This window comes from Poromitra crassiceps (genome assembly GCF_964638095.1).
Source record: "Poromitra crassiceps genome assembly, chromosome: 8".
In the NCBI taxonomy this organism is placed as follows: domain Eukaryota; kingdom Metazoa; phylum Chordata; class Actinopteri; order Beryciformes; family Melamphaidae; genus Poromitra; species Poromitra crassiceps.
The window spans coordinates 45,548,850-45,563,849 of record NC_139629.1 but is presented as its reverse complement, the minus strand read 5'-3'; the positions used below and the strand labels follow the sequence as shown (position 1 = coordinate 45,563,849).

The 15,000-nt window shown below is 48.1% G+C and overlaps 1 protein-coding gene and 1 pseudogene across 2 annotated transcripts in view; one reads left to right on the top strand and one right to left on the bottom strand.

Moving 5' to 3' along the window:
• The window catches only part of LOC310780760 (voltage-dependent calcium channel subunit alpha-2/delta-3-like), a 140,394-nt pseudogene that overhangs the window by 20,624 nt on the left and 104,770 nt on the right, over positions 1 to 15,000 (bottom strand). The gene's annotated exons all lie outside the window — the stretch shown is intronic.
• Positions 2,743 to 8,725, top strand: lrtm1 (leucine rich repeats and transmembrane domains 1; the record flags this gene model as incomplete). Its single annotated transcript, XM_083642129.1, has 4 exons — positions 2,743 to 2,767; positions 5,340 to 5,727; positions 6,231 to 6,436; positions 8,193 to 8,725. The coding sequence occupies exons 1-4, from the start codon at positions 2,761 to 2,763 to the stop codon at positions 8,723 to 8,725; spliced, it is 1,134 nt and encodes a 377-aa protein (XP_083498255.1). The 5' UTR covers positions 2,743 to 2,760.

The following is a 15,000-nucleotide window of genomic DNA, read 5'->3' as shown; positions in this document are numbered from 1 at the left end:
ATGCATGTGCGTTTCTCAATGCATCAGTGTGTGTATACTTATTATTACTGTCGCAAAGCTGACTGTTATCCTCGTGGATCTAGAGAAATAAATTAACTAATTGTAAAGCCGGTTATATAAAAAGCTTATATTGTCATCTGATGGGATCAGAATCAAGCTCCACATCGAGTGAATGGATGAGAAGATGAATGAACAGGAGGGTAGAAAACAGAATGAATGGATGAGAACATGGATGACAGGAGGGTAGAAAACAGAGTGAATGGATGAGAAGATGAATGAACAGGAGGGTAGAAAACAGGGAGAGGAGAAAGAGGAGAGGGGGTCAGCCTAGGAGCATAATCATGTTCATCATTAAAAATGTGCTCCCCATGCTCGTATGAGCTCCAGTCAATCCTTTTACACGCAAGAAAATCCAATATACATCTATCGCAAACAGCTTAACATCCTGCTGTGGTGGCTGCTGCATGGCGCGTGTGCGCAGGCGCGCGCTGCCTGGGTTGCCGTGCTGGGGGCGTGTTCTGCCAGGCCAGCCCTGCATGGTGCCCACGGCTCATGCACAACATCATCATCAGAAGATGGCACAGCAGCGGGCATCCATCAACTGTGTGCTGAAGAGTGTGTTTGTGTGGAGACACCACAATCCACATCTAATTCAACTGTGTGCTGAAGTGTGCGTTTGTGTGGAGACACCACAATCCACATCTAATTCAACTGTGTGCTGAAGTGTGCGTTTGTGTGGAGACACCACAATCCACATCTAATTCAACTGTGTGCAGAAGAAGTGTGTGTTTGTGTGGAGACACCACAATCCACATCTAATTCAACTGTGTGCTGAAGAGTGCGTTTGTGTGGAGACACCACAATCCACATCTAATTCAACTGTGTGCTGAAGAGTGTGTTTGTGTGGAGACACCACAATCCACATCTAATTCAACTGTGTGCTGAAGAGTGTGTTTGTGTGGAGACACCACAATCCACATCTAATTCAACTGTGTGCAGAAGAAGTGTGTGTTTGTGTGGAGACACCACAATCCACATCTAATTCAACTGTGTGCTGAAGAGTGCGTTTGTGTGGAGACACCACAATCCACATCTAATTCAACTGTGTGCAGAAGAAGTGTGTGTTTGTGTGGAGACACCACAATCCACATCTAATTCAACTGTGTGCTGAAGAGTGTGTTTGTGTGGAGACACCACAATCCACATCTAATTCAACTGTGTGCAGAAGAAGTGTGTGTTTGTGTGGAGACACCACAATCCACATCTAATTCAACTGTGTGCTGAAGAGTGTGTTTGTGTGGAGACACCACAATCTACATCTAATTCAACTGTGTGCAGAAGAAGTGTGTGTTTGTGTGGAGACACCACAATCCACATCTAATTCAACTGTGTGCTGAAGAGTGTGTTTGTGTGGAGACACCACAATCCACATCTAATCCAACTGTGTGCAGAAGAAGAGTGTGTTTGTGTGGAGACACCACAATCCACATCTAATTCAACTGTGTGTAGAAGAAGAGTGTGTTTGTGTGGAGACACCACAATCCAGATCTAATTCAACTGTGTGCAGAAGAAGAGTGTGTTTGTGTGGAGACACCACAATCCACATCTAATTCAACTGTGTGCAGAAGAAGAGTGTGTTTGTGTGGAGACACCACAATCCAGATCTAATTCAACTGTGTGCTGAGGAGTGTGTTTGTGTGGAGACACCACAATCCACATCTAATTCAACTGTGTGCAGAAGAAGAGTGCGTTTGTGTGGAGACACCACAATCCACATCTAATTCAACTGTGTGCTGAAGTGTGCGTTTGTGTGGAGACACCACAATCCACATCTAATTCAACTGTGTGCTGAGGAGTGCGTTTGTGTGGAGACACCACAATCCACATCTAATTCAACTGTGTGCTGAAGAGTGTGTTTGTGTGGAGACACCACAATCCACATCTAATTCAACTGTGTGTTGAAGAAGAGTGTGTTTGTGTGGAGACACCACAATCCACATCTAATTCAACTGTGTGCAGAAGAGTGTGTTTGTGTGGAGACACCACAATCCAGATCTAATTCAACTGTGTGTTGAAGAAGAGTGTGTTTGTGTGGAGACACCACAATCCACATCTAATTCTGTCTCGTTAACCTCTGCCAGATTAATAGGAGAGAACGTGACTGTCCTGTTTTGTCGGCGCGTGAGCGTGTGTGATATAAGCGTGTGTGTGTGTGTGTGATATAAGTGTGTGTGTGTGTGTGTGTGATATAAGCATGTGTGTGTGTGATATAAGTGTGTTGATGTAAGAGGCACAGCGAGAGAAGGATGAGGAAGACATAGAGAGAGAGGGAGAGAGAGAGACACAGAAAGAGCAAGAGAGAGAGAGAGAGAGAGAGAGGCAGGCAGATCTCTCTCACTCCAGTGTTGTTCTTGCCAGAGAGGCTGGCTTGCTTGCTGGCTGGCAGTGAGCTGTGTGCTGCTGTGATCTGGCCGCTCTCATGGGGTTTCATACCCACACAGGCAGGGCTGCTGGGGGTCCTCCTGAGGGCATCGCAGCAGGGCTCTGCTGCTGATCTCCGCCTCCAACCTCTTGAAGCATATCTATCAACCCGCCGCTTCGACAACGAAGCCAGGACAGCGAATCAAACCCAAATCAATGGCTAATGGATCATCAGCCAACGACATTGACTAGACACCACAAAGGGAGCTAAGAGAAGAGCAAATCCCAGCTGCGGTTAGCCCAGGAGAGGCTCAGCAGAGCTGGGGACGACCGGCAGACATGAGAGGTAGGGGCTCCATCACTGGGGGGCGGGGGTGTCAACATGCATGTACTTGTGTTCGTGCGCACACGTGTGTACGTGTGTGTGTGTGTGTGTGTGTGTGTATTATGCATGCGATGCATGCGTGTGTGTGTGTGTGTGTGTGTGTGTGTGTGTATGGGCTACTTACTACACAGGCTGCTGAGCCTAGTAAGTTGTGTTGACATAGCTGAGGGGTCAAGCAGTGACTGTGCGATATACTCACAACTGTTACAGAACTACAGTTAGCAGTTGCAACAGTTAGACACAGTGTCAACACTGCAGTTCACACGGTAGCATTACACATCCAGTACTCCTTTATACTTGTACATTAGCATTAGCTTTACTGCACCTCTGAGTTGTCCCTCTTGCAAATTGGTAGGGACATTTGTGCTCATTTAAAAAGCCGTATGTGTGCATGTGATGAGAAGTTTCTCCACATGCACTTTGGTCTGGAAGAACACAGAGCAAAGAGTCATTCTCCTGTGTTGACCTCATTCTAGAGCTGCTGTTACCACGCTCCACTGAGCGCATGCTCGTTTTGTGTGTGTGTGTGTGTGTGTTTTGTGTGTATATGTATCTGTGTGAATGTATGTGTGTGTATGTGTATGTGTATTGTATGTGTGTGTGTGTGTGTGTGTGTGTGTGTGTGTGTGTGCGTGTGTGTTTGTTGCACACGTGTGCACTTGTGTGTGTGCATGCATGCGTTGCTGTGTTTGCGCATTGGCATGTGAGCCTGTGTGTGGATGGCTTTGCAGCACTACAAATCTCTATCCAGCCATGCTCACAAAGAACGCTTGTTTAAGCAGCAAAAAAACAACAGATTGCAATTATCATACCAGCGACAATGACTAGAGCCGACCAAACTAAACTAACACCTGGGAGATACACCTGCATCTCGGTGTTTCCAAACCGGTGAACCCCAGCAGCCAACACAAATAAGATTTGAATTAACACCGTGACAGTCGATCGATCACTCTAGATTCTAGAAGAGTGATCTACGGTATCTAGATTCTAGAATAGTATGCTACGCTAGATTGTATTCCAAGAAAGGCAGTGGGGGTCGGGGGTCGGGGGGAGGGGCAACAGTGATACTGTTGGTGAACTGCTGAATGGCAGCGAGCTGAAGTGTAGTGTGACGGTTGTGACCACAGAATTGGAGAAGCTAGAATGGACTGTTCCATTCAAATCAACATTCTTCGATGGTTATTGATTTGGTTGCTGCTGTTGAGATGGCAGACGCAGCATTTATCTTGTCTGATATCATTGTGGAAACAGGCATCAGGTTGATATAGCCAGAACAGATTATTTACCATGAGGAAGACATTTAGCTGAATATTCTAGTGTGAGATGTGTTAACGCTTATTCTCTGTTAGCAGAGAAAATCAAGTAATGCTCCATTTGAGAAAGCATGAAAAACGGTCTGCTGTGTGCTGATGGAGATGATGTAACGGTACAGCATGAAGTGCCCTTTCTATCTGCTCAAGATCTATAAGCGAAACACGGCACCGTGAGCTATGGCTACATTCCCAGGCTCGGATCTGAGCTTCGTCTCGTTGAGCCTCGAGCTAGTCCGGCCAATGCTATAAATACTGGTGTGATGCTCCAGAAGGCATGGACACGTGAAGTTATCTCAAAGGGAATCGAATATCTGCTGTGTGTGGATGTGTGTGTGTGGGTGGGGAGTGGTGTGTGTGTGTGTGTGTGTGTGTGTGTGTGTGTGTGTGTGTGTGTGTGTGTGTGTGTGTGTGTGTGGATGTGTGTGTGGGTGTGTGTGTGTGGATGTGTGTGTGTGGGTGGGGAGTGGGTGCGCGGGGGGGATGGTTGGAAGGCATTGGTGGTGATGTCCTCTAGGGACAGACGAGGGTTGGATGGGTGGTGGTGGTTGGCAGGGGAGAACAATTGCGGTATTTCAAAAAAATCAACCCAGTGTACCTTCTTATTTTTCAGACAGAGAAATACAACACTGATTCAAACTGAGCAACAAAGTGAACTGCACAAATCTGGGTACTAGACCGCCTATAGTTCAGTATTTTTCAAGAACTTGGCTTCATCAAATGAAGGTTTATGGAATGTTCGTAGCTCGTCGTAACTCAAAAAATACAAATCTGTTTTACAGACATTGTTAAGGCAACAGTCACCTAGAAGTTAGAGAAGCAGCAGGCCTTGTGGCTGGAAGGTCATCCTGTGCTCAAATCCGGCCAGGAAAATCTGGAAAAGTCTGAGAAATCTCCTCTCCCAAAAATACGACTGTCAAAGTTCCATTGATTGAGCCACTTATTTGCTTCAGTGAAGCTGTTTGTGGCAAACAGTAGAAGACTGTGGTTCCACTGGGCAGTGTGAATGTATGTAATTATATCAATGTGGAGCGGGATGTATTATCTGAAAGAGATTACATGTTTAGTCAACCTTACCAGGATAATAAAAGTGGGGAATGTTTTTTTTTATACAAAACCTTTACTGTACAATTCAAAATATATGAGATTTCCTGTTAAGCTGCCATTTGGACGTATGTTAAAAAGCATCTTGTCCAATATGCGTCCCTTCTGTCCTTCCACAGTGGTATTGGCGTGTGTCCTCCTCTCCCTCCTGCTCTCTCCGTCCCACAGCTGCCCGAAGGAGTGCGCGTGCAACGGCAACGCCAAGGTGGTGGACTGTCGGGGGCGGGGCCTGTACGACGTCCCCCGACGGCTGCACCCGGACACCGAGGAACTCTATCTCCAAGACAACCGCATCCGAGGACTGGGGTCCATGGCTTTCCGGGACGTGCCCCTGGTCCGCGTTCTCGATCTGTCGAACAACTCTATCACGTCCATTTCGCCGTCCGCTCTGCTGGGTCTGCGGACTCTACAGCGCCTCAGCCTGGCCGGTAACGGCCTGAGAGAGCTCGACAAGCGGCTGCTCGGCTCGATCCGCTCGCTCGCGCACCTGGACCTCTCGCACAACAGGTAAAGCGAATGGAACGGATACATCTTCTGCTACGGTATAGAGACACTGCATGAAATAGGCCACGCCCATCACGGGGGAAAAGCTCTCCATTCACTTCCACACACCGGCGTCATTCTCCTTGAATTAAACATAGCTAAAAGCTGTTGTGTGGTGGGCTGCGCAGACAACAAAAAATCACCAATTCAAGTTTTTTTGTACTCCCGAGCAAAACAAGGAAGCCATTGAGAATTGGCGAGAAGAAAAATGTGGATCTAGCTGTCAAGGGAGTAAGTGTTCATCTTCCATATATATAATCTTTGGGTGCAACACGTGACAATAGGAGAACGGCAGGATTGGGGGGGGGGGGGGTTGTTTACCCCCGTTTTGGGCGTGGTTTCTGAATGATGACGCGCTCCGCAGTGTCTCTATGCAGCCGGTGTCAAATTACAGTACATACTGTACATCTGATGACATCTAACCCATTCAATCTCACCTGGTTTCCTTGCCATGTCCTTTCCACCAGCTTGTGGGGCTTGCCTGGAGCAATGGGGGACAGCCTGAGGAACCTAAGCCACCTGGCTCTAGCCCACAACAGGCTAACGCGACTGGATCGTGCCCTGTTGGAGGCCTTGGGCCGCCTGGACAGCCTCACGCTGCGAGGCAACCCCTGGAGATGTGACTGCCAGCTCATTGGTCTCAAACTCTGGCTGGAGACCTTCCTCTTCAAAGGTTAGACCGGTGGTGTTGTGTGACTTTTCATAACTAATGTGTTGAGGGAGCGAGGTGACCGTAGGCACATGTCAGACACCTATTGGTCAAAGTCAATATGTCTGTATTATTATCGGTGTGTTATTCTTGTAGGTTGACTGACGGTGACGGATCATAAATCAAAGCAAACAGTGTCACACAGCAATAGCAATCTCTGCATGTGATATGCTGAATTTCACACTGTACCTCAATGCTAATTACCTCTACGCAAGAGGTGTGAGAGAGAGAGGAGAGAGGTGAGCGAGAGAGGAGAGAGGTGAGAGAGGAGAGAGACAGAGAGAGAGAGAGAGAGAGAGAGAGAGAGAGAGAGAGAGAGAGAGAGAGAGAGATAAGGGTGATTAATAGTTAATAGACTGTCAGCCAGATTCATTTCCATGTTAGATCAAAGCCAACTTAGCTAACGAGTCTGTGTTTTGGACATTATCTGACATCATGCAATGTTGCACTGGGTGCAGCGTGCAGTAGATCATACTACAACCAAGCTACAGCTAAATCTAGGCTTATTTGGAGATGGTTCTCTCTCCCACATGCTTCAATTATCCTGATACTTTCGTCACACAGATTGAAATTGTAACGAGTGTAAAAGTGAGTACTGTGCCATGTGGGTGCCATGCTTCACAGAATGATACTGGTTAATCAGGGAGGCTCAGGCAGAGAGTTAATATAATACCACTGGTTAACCCATTGATACCTGATGCAGCATTTGCGTGTATATCCCTCATTTGTGTGTGTATCCCTTTAAGACCGCGAACCGCGTTAACGCGGTTCGCGGTCTTAAAGGGATACACACACAAATGCTGCATCAGGTATCAATGGGTTAATCAAGGAGGCTCAGGCAGAGAGTTAATATAATACCACTGGTTAATCAAGGAGGAAGTGTGTGAGAGGGCGGGGTCAACATGGATAATGAGACAGATTGACAGGACGGAGAGGGCGCAGCTGATGAAAAGTCCCAACTTTGTTTTCTGTGACAGACGACTCACACTCATCTCCAATGACCCAGCAGAGACTCTCTATCTGAGGTGTTAATCATATCACACTTGTCAACACTGCCCCGTTAAATCAAACCATTACCTTTAGATTGATCAACAGCTCTCAAGTAATGGACTGGTTCAGGTTCAGCTATGGCTTTGTTCTGCCAATGACCTCCGCCGACGCGGTCATGTTTTTCGGTGCCGTTTGTCAGCTTATGGGATTATGGAAAAACTACTGGGCCGATTCTCATGAAACTTGGTGGAAGGGTGTAGCAGCATGGGCCAAGGAAGAACCTGGTCCATTTAGGAGCAGATCTGGATCCTGAACAATCCTCACGAACGAGCAATGGTAGCATGACTATTGGCCTTGGCGGAGGTCTGCGCTCTTCGAGTGCCCTTCTGGTTACGACTGTAGTCAAGCTGCCAAAGAGGCAATGGACTATTTATAGTAGGTGATGTGCTTACAAGCTGCAACTTTCAATTGGCTCATCCATTAATCCCTACTCGTCCCTGGCCCTCTCTCTTTCTCTCCTCATCCCTCTCTCTTTCTCTCCTCATCCCTCTCTCTTTCTCTCATTCTTCCTCTCTCACTCTGATCCCTCTCTTTCTCTCATTCTTCCTCTCTCACTCTGACTCTGATCCCCCTCTCACTCTGATCCTTCTCTCTTTCTCTCCTCATCCCTCTCTCATTCTCTCACTCCATCCCTCTCTCACTCTGATCCCTCTCTCACTCTGATCCCAAGGCGGTGCGCTGGATGAGGTGCTGTGCTCCCAGCCGGAGGAGATGAGGGACAGAGACCTCCAGAAAGTCCCCTACCAGCTCTTCCACACCTGCATGACCACGAGCTACAACTACCTGTTCGCCAACATCCACCACCTGGAGTCTGAGAGGCTGCTGCGAGGCCACGCCCACGAGAACCACGCCCATCCTTCGAGCCACGCCCTCCATATCCCCGTGGGGGCGATGGGGGAGGGTCTTGGCGGCGGAGGCGTAGGAGGGGGAGGGGGGAGTCTACCAGAGTGTGAACCAAAGCAGAGGCCGCGACCCGTCAACCTGCGCCACGCCATCGCCACGGTCATCATCACGGGCGTGGTGTGCGGGATCGTGTGTCTGATGATGCTGGCGGCGGCCGTGTACGGCTGCGCCTACGCCGCCATCATGGCCAAGTACCAGCGGGAGCTGAAGAAGAACGAGGAGCTGGCGGCCGCGGCGGCGCAGGGGGCGGATCACACCACGGCGGACGAGAAGGAGCCGCTGGAGAACGCTATCGCCTAGAGGAGACGATAACACGAGACTTGAACTTTGAAACCTGGACCTCAACCCTTTAACCTGCCCAGTCTTTGTGGCATCAACACTGGATGGCGTGTGTGTTTGTGGGGACAAAATTGTAAGAGACAGATTCTGTGTTTGTGAGAGAGAGAGAGTGAGAGAGAGAGAGAGAGAGTGTGTGTGTGTGTGTGTGTGTGTGTGTGTGTGTGTGTGTGTGTGTGTGTGTGTGTGTGCGCGCGCGCTCTCCTTTTTCTGAGACTTGGGTAGCTAAGTCCCACAGGTATTCGACTATGCACTGAAGGAAGCTGTGCCCACTACTACTGCATGCAGGTTCCAGGGGCAGGCCAAAGCAATCAAACATATCAATTCCATTTCATCTGAGACGTGCATATATCCCAGACGGAAACAAATAGCTCTATATTTATAATTGTGCGTAGTAAACCTCCGGTACTGTAAAGATACAGATTTTAGAATTGGGTTTTGTCTTTTGACTGTTGTTTATAATGAGTCTGATTTTTTGAAGTCATTTGGATTATACATAGTAGGCAGCTGCTACTGTACAGTATCAGTGTTTGACTAAACTTGTCTGCATTTTGTATGCGAGGTTTGTGCGTGAGGACGTGAGAGCGAGAGTGCGTCTGTGTCAGTCTTGTGTGCTCGAGCGTGCGTGTCGGTTTGTGCACGTGTCTCATAGAGAATAGAAGAGTCCGTGCCTAATTACAGGATGTGATAGCGTTTCGAAAGGGAAAATATGTGTTTTTTTCTTTGACATTGTTTCAGAATAATGTAGTGAAAGTGGGCAATTCTATGAAGCAATAACGAAACAAGCTAAAAATGAAAAAAAACAACAACAAGAAAAAACCCCGGACTCAGCCTTCTCGTTTTTCTGTGATTTTATGAGTTTACGTGGAATATGAGTCTTCCGACACATGGACACAATCACACACACGCGCGCACGCGCACACACACACACACACACACACACACACACACACACACACACACACACACACACACACACACACACTTACAGTTTTTTAGGTCAATGGAGTCCTGTCAGTGAGATCAAATAATCCCCGTTACAGTACATAATCGTGTATTATTATAGTACATAATACAGGGAATCATTTGACCTGAATATTGAAGCTCTGATTACTATACAGTATATACTGGCCATTAATACGGCTAGGCATAAGATGCATGGAGAAAGTAAGATTGAAAGATTTAAAAGATTATGATTAGAATTAGATTAGATAGATTACATTAGAAAATGGTAATCCTTGAGATACCGGTGACATTAATATTATGAGCAGGCTTGTGCACAGATAAGCTGAATGGAGAAAGTAACTTTACGTATTCAAATGGTAATCCTTGAGAGCCTGGTAACATGATGGTGATAAGGGTGTTTTTCTACTGCACTTTTCCAGTGTAGCCAGACTCTCAAGCCAGTCTCTCTCTCTTCCACAGTCTTTGAATGCTCCAGAGGCAGTCTGTACTTCAGCGCATTACAATTTGGACAGAGGAAGTTGAAGGACGTTTAATGGTATTCGACCAATCAGGACACATGTTTCACGAAATGACCAGATATCCTTCCTTATATTTTGCGAGCTGCTGAAATAGAGACGGGCAGGCAGAAGCATTTTACAGTACCAGGAGGCCTAAAGTGACGTCTTTTTCCCTGGATTTTCTGGTGATGAAGTTTGGGTTTCTGTAGAATCACTATTGTGTTATAAGGTCATTTATATGTAAATATTGCAGCATTTTTTTTGTTAGGGATCCGTTTGTATATTATTTTATTCAACCTTCTCTGTCTCTCTCCTCCTCAGGCCTGCCTCCTGAATTCTTCTCTTGACACTTTTGTCTCCTCCCCTTGTCTCTTTTTCTCTCCGTCTCCTCGCTCTTGTTCATCTCAAATTTTGGGGCAAAAAACAGACAATTATGGATTAATATATAAAACTTTAAATATATGATATATAGCCTACATTACTGTATGTACTCCTCATCTGTCTCTTTACTGTAAAAAAGAAAACAGAAAAGATACAATCCAATCCAATCATGGACCAATAGCAGGCGGCTCTGGGAAACCCCCCCTCTCGTCCAATATTATGACTGGGGGTGCGTTCGGAAATGGTCACTCTGAGCGCCAGAGTGCACACTGTTCGTAAATTAGGAGTGCCGTTGTAATGTATCATAAATCTGTGCTCTCGAACGCACCCTACAAATACATCACTCCAAAAAACAAGATGGCGGCAGCCGCCGCAAATGCCGAACGGAGGCTCCAAAACAGGAGTCCACAAACCAATGGGTGACATCACACGTACTCACACGTCCATGTCTTTTATACAGTCTATGGTCCATGGGTGATTTTCAGGATAGTGAGTGTAGGGTGGATGCACATACGCACACACACACACACACACACACACACACACACGCACGCACGCACACACACACACACACAACACACACACACACACACACACACACACACACACACAACACACACGCACGCACACGCACACACACAACACACACGCACGCACGCACGCACGCACGCACGCACACACACACACACACACACACAACACACGCACGCACGCACGCACGCACGCACGCACGCACGCACACACACACACACACACACACACACACACACACACACACACACACACACAACACACACACACACACACACACACACACACACACACACACACACACAACACACACACACACACACACACACACACCTCAGAACCCTTCATCATGCCTACTTTGATCTGAAAAGCCTGACCTAACCTCTATGAATCTGTGCACATTCTGACAGCGTAGCATCTGCATGTGGCTCTGGCTGTGACCCCAAACACGGACGGACACACACACACACACACACACACACACACACACACACACACACACACACACACAGACACACACACACACACACACACACACACACACACACACACACACACACACACACACAACACACACAACACACACACACACACACACACGTATGTACGTCCACAAACGCGTGGCAACGCACGTGACTCGGAGACGTCTGCAGTGCCCAGGGTGCGTGATGTCATCGGCCTGTCCTGTTAAGTTAGCGTGTTAGCGTGTTCACAAGTCCACAGCTCAGTGGAGCGCAGGGCAGCGAGAACTGGCCCCAACCGGCCCACGCTACATTTGCATCGGAGCCTCCGCCTCCCCTCCCCATCTGACGGTCTTATGTAAAATCCTCTTCATAAGTACAGATCCAGATACAGGCAGAGTCATCACTGTGCTACAGCACCATCCAGTTTAACAGTAGTCTCTTCTTCATGAAGCCGTGCTGCTAATTAGTCGTATGGATTGCAGCTGAACGGGGTTTGAGATAAAGATACTATTATAAAAGAAGCGAGTGATCATGGTTCAACAAACCGTGGACTGATTGTGGCTCTGTGTGTGTGTGTGTGTGTGTGTGTGTGTGTGTGTGTGTGTGTGTGTGTGTACAGTATGTGTGTGTGTGTGTGCGTGTGCGCGGTGTGGCATTACGCACTCTCCCATCTCTGTCCTTCTGCTCCAGCACGCCGCAGTTCCCCCCAGGCCAAGCATACCACTACCCACAATGCACTGCTTTCATGTCAACGTATTCAGGCACCGTGAAATCATCTTCTCTTTCTCTGCCCCCCACACCCCTTTTTCTCTTATTTCATCAGTCCATTTGACAAGAAATATATATATATATATATACTGTATATATATATATATATTCCCCCCCTCCCCAATTTTTTTTTATCCAATTTTTATCCCCCATTAGTGCTAATTTAATTTATTTATCCTGGTTGCTGCTCCACCCTCTGCCGATCTGGGTAGAGCCGAAACTGGCTCCATGCTTCCTCCGAGACATGGGCCAGCCGCTTCTTTTCACCTGACAGGGGAAGCTTCACCGGTAGGAGATAGCACGTGGGAGGATCACGCTATATTCCAACGAGTTCCCCTCCCTCCGAACAGGCGCCCCGAACGACCAGAGGACTGGAGGCACCACTTCAACGACCAGGATATTGCATGTTTTGTTGAGGGGTTCCTATAAAGGAAATGGGCAGAACATGCAAACTCCACACAGAAAGGCCCACGACCCCACCCGGGCGGTGGGCACTCGAGGACGTGCGGACGGGCACGCACACCTTCAGCACTCACAGCGTCCCAGGTGGGAATCGAACCCAGGACCTTCTAGCTGTAAGGCGACAGCTCTACCACTGAGCCACCGTGCCCCCCCTTCACAAGAAATATTTAGTTCTGTTTCTCCTCACTTTTCTTTGTCCTTTCCGCCCAGTTCAGACATTTTCTCCACTGCCTGGGCTGGCATGATTAGCTCTCATCTGTCAGAACTGTCAATACGCTGTCGGCAGTCAGTGGCGTTTAGATACGTAATCATCAAATGTGTTTTTTAATATAAAAACAATACAAATCACACACAGGTGTTGTCGAGGTAAGAGGTGCAGGTTCAGGAGTAGACATCTGAGAAAAAGTCATCTAATCTTTGTAGAAAAGCGATCACATTATTTCTGATAGGTGTTGTTTACTTGTACAAAAACGGTGACTTCTGTGACCTTCCTATCCCTAGCTACTAGGGATGTCACAATATATCGTCCCACAATATATCGCGATATCAAAACGTGACAATATGCATCGTTGAGATGAAATCTCACATCGTGAGAAAAAGAAGCTGAACATGGTGGCACTGATCTGCATCTGATTGCATGCTCGCGCTCTCCTTTTCGTTGCTTTGTTTGAACAGACGAGGGACGTCACAGACACGGAGGATGAAAATTGAGTGAAATGACTCAAATTAGCGTGGAGGATGCCCCCTCAACTTACAAACCGATCGCAAAAAGATATCGTTAAAATATCGTATCGTATCGTTATCGTGAACCCAATATCGTGTATCGTATCGTGAACTGAGTGTATCGTGACACCCCTACTAGCTACCGCCGCTTTTCGCTAGCCCTGCTCCCTTCCTTGCCCCTCCTCCCACCACCCACATCCCCCTAGCCACTCCCCCTACCCACCCCTCAAATCCAGACTCTCTACGACCGTCCTATCCCTAGCTATGGCCCCTTTTCCATTGCCCCGCCCCCTTCCTTGCCCCTCCTCCCACCACCCACATCCCCCTAGCCACCAGTACGCTGGGCGGCAGATAGGATTGTGCTACATCATGCACTGTATTTGAATGCCTGCAAGTGGATCAGATCTCACTGGATCAGATCTCACCGGATCAGATCTCACTGAAGACCACTGAGCACTGTGTAATGACTGTTGCTGTCAGGACCACACACACAAAATAGAACAGAAGATAGATAGATGGAAAAGAAAAAAGAAAAGCGTTCTCCACAGAATGCTGGGTTAGTGCTCATGCACTCTTCACATCCTCCTCTCTCTTTATTCTTCCATCTTACCTATTCCTCAAACCAACAAAGCATCCGTCCATAAAAACCACCCGAATCGACTGGAATAAATAGAATCTGCTGGTCAGGTTATGCTGAAGATGAAGACGGAGAATAGAGAGTGGGTGTTACATAATATACGGATGCTGCCTATGCATCTTGTGCCACTGGGGAGAGGTGGGTGATGAGTGATGTCATAGCACCGCCTTCCCAAAGATAACACCATAAGTACTGTAACTCTCCAGCTCCTCTCCTCCTATAGCCCCTGAGCAGGGCCAGCAGATCAGTCTCCTCCCTAGCCCCTGAGCAGGGCCAGCAGATCAGTCTCCTCCCTAGCCCCTGAGCAGGGCCAGCAGATCAGTCTCCTCCCTATAGCCCCTCACCATGGCCAGCAGATCACTCTCCTCCTATAGCCCTGAGCAGGACCAGCAGATCACTCTCCTCCCTATAGCCCCTGAGCATGACCAGCAGATCAGTCTCCTCCTATAGCCCCTGAGCATGACCAGCAGATCAGTCTCCTCCTATAGCCCCTGAGCACGACCAGCAGATCAGTCTCCTCCCTATAGCCCCTGAGCACGACCAGCAGATCAGTCTCCTCCCTATAGCCCCTGAGCATGACCAGCAGATCAGTCTCCTCGCTATAGCCCCTCACCATGGCCAGCAGATCAGTCTCCTCCCTATAGCCCCTGAGCAGGGCCAGCAGATCAGTCTCCTCCCTATAGCCCCTCACCATGGCCAGCAGATCAGTCTCCTCCCTATAGCCCCTCACCATGGCCAGCAGATCAGTCTCCTCCCTATAGCCCCTGAGCAGGGCCAGCAGATCACTCGCCTCCCTATAGCCCCTCACCA